This window comes from Impatiens glandulifera, chromosome 1 (assembly GCF_907164915.1).
Source record: "Impatiens glandulifera chromosome 1, dImpGla2.1, whole genome shotgun sequence".
Classification (NCBI taxonomy): Eukaryota; Viridiplantae; Streptophyta; class Magnoliopsida; order Ericales; family Balsaminaceae; genus Impatiens; species Impatiens glandulifera.
In genome coordinates, this window is record NC_061862.1 from 149,022,919 (window position 1) to 149,023,731 (window position 813).

Here is an 813-nt window from a genome sequence, read left to right on the forward strand (position 1 = left end):
TTTATTTTATTTTATTTTTGACATACAGACAGAGAGTGTGTGAATCAACCGATTGATGGAGTGTCGGCAACTTTTCCGGTGGAATCAACGAAGATTCGAACCCTTTCAACGCGGTAATCGAAAGTGAAGGAGCTACCTTTAGGAAGTACAAAAGTATGAGCAGTTGGCATGTCTTCTTTAATTTTCTTCTCCGCTTCGTCGGCGGTCAGTCCGACTGCTTCCGGCCATGATGTTTTCTTAGGAACTGCAATTTAAACAGTTTTAATTGTGTCATTTTGGTCAAGGAAAGGAAGAAGACAAATATTGAATCTTGATAGAACTTACTAGGTTCTTCATCAATGGTGGTTGCTGGGTTCTTCTGCACCGCCATGTTAACTCTAGAGAGAGAAATCAATTACCAGGCGGCCTGAGGTGGTGGGTTGTTGAAAATGACTGTTTTTTTATAAAAAAAATAGCTGGCCAAGCATTTATTTAATAAGTGAAAAGAATTATTAATTCAGTTATTTGTTGACTTAGAGAAATCCTTTAATTTTAAAATAAGTGAATGCTCAAATTTTTTTAAGTTATTAACTTTATTTTAAAATATAAATAATTAAATTTATGATATTTGTATTGTAAAAATAATTAAGTTAAAAGAAAGGTATTCGACAACAATTATAATCAAATGAAATGATTTTAATTAATCTCTTATTTTTTTTAAATGGTTAATGTATATTTAAAATGATATGAATTGTTTAATCACAGCAATAAAACATGACATAAAATAAATCACATTTTTTAACCGATTATCGAGCTTGTAAGTACTTGTGAAGA

At 31.0% G+C, this 813-nt stretch overlaps 1 protein-coding gene across 1 annotated transcript; it reads right to left on the reverse strand.

Moving 5' to 3' along the window:
* On the reverse strand, nt 1–429 carry LOC124914693 (subtilisin inhibitor CLSI-I-like). Its single transcript, XM_047455293.1, has 2 exons — nt 325–429; nt 1–244 (listed from the first exon to the last, which is right to left on the reverse strand). The coding sequence occupies exons 1-2, from the start codon at nt 368–370 to the stop codon at nt 45–47; spliced, it is 246 nt and encodes an 81-aa protein (XP_047311249.1). The 5' UTR covers nt 371–429; the 3' UTR covers nt 1–44.
* Between the last annotated feature and the right edge of the window lie 384 nt (nt 430–813).

Coding starts and splice junctions, on each gene's coding strand:
- LOC124914693 (XM_047455293.1), bottom strand. CDS start 370: ATGGCGGTGCAGAAGAACCCAGCAACCACCATTGATGAAGAACCTA. Junction 245..324: donor CACCATTGATGAAGAACCTA/GTAAGTTCTATC, acceptor TTTAAATTGCAG/TTCCTAAGAAAACATCATGG.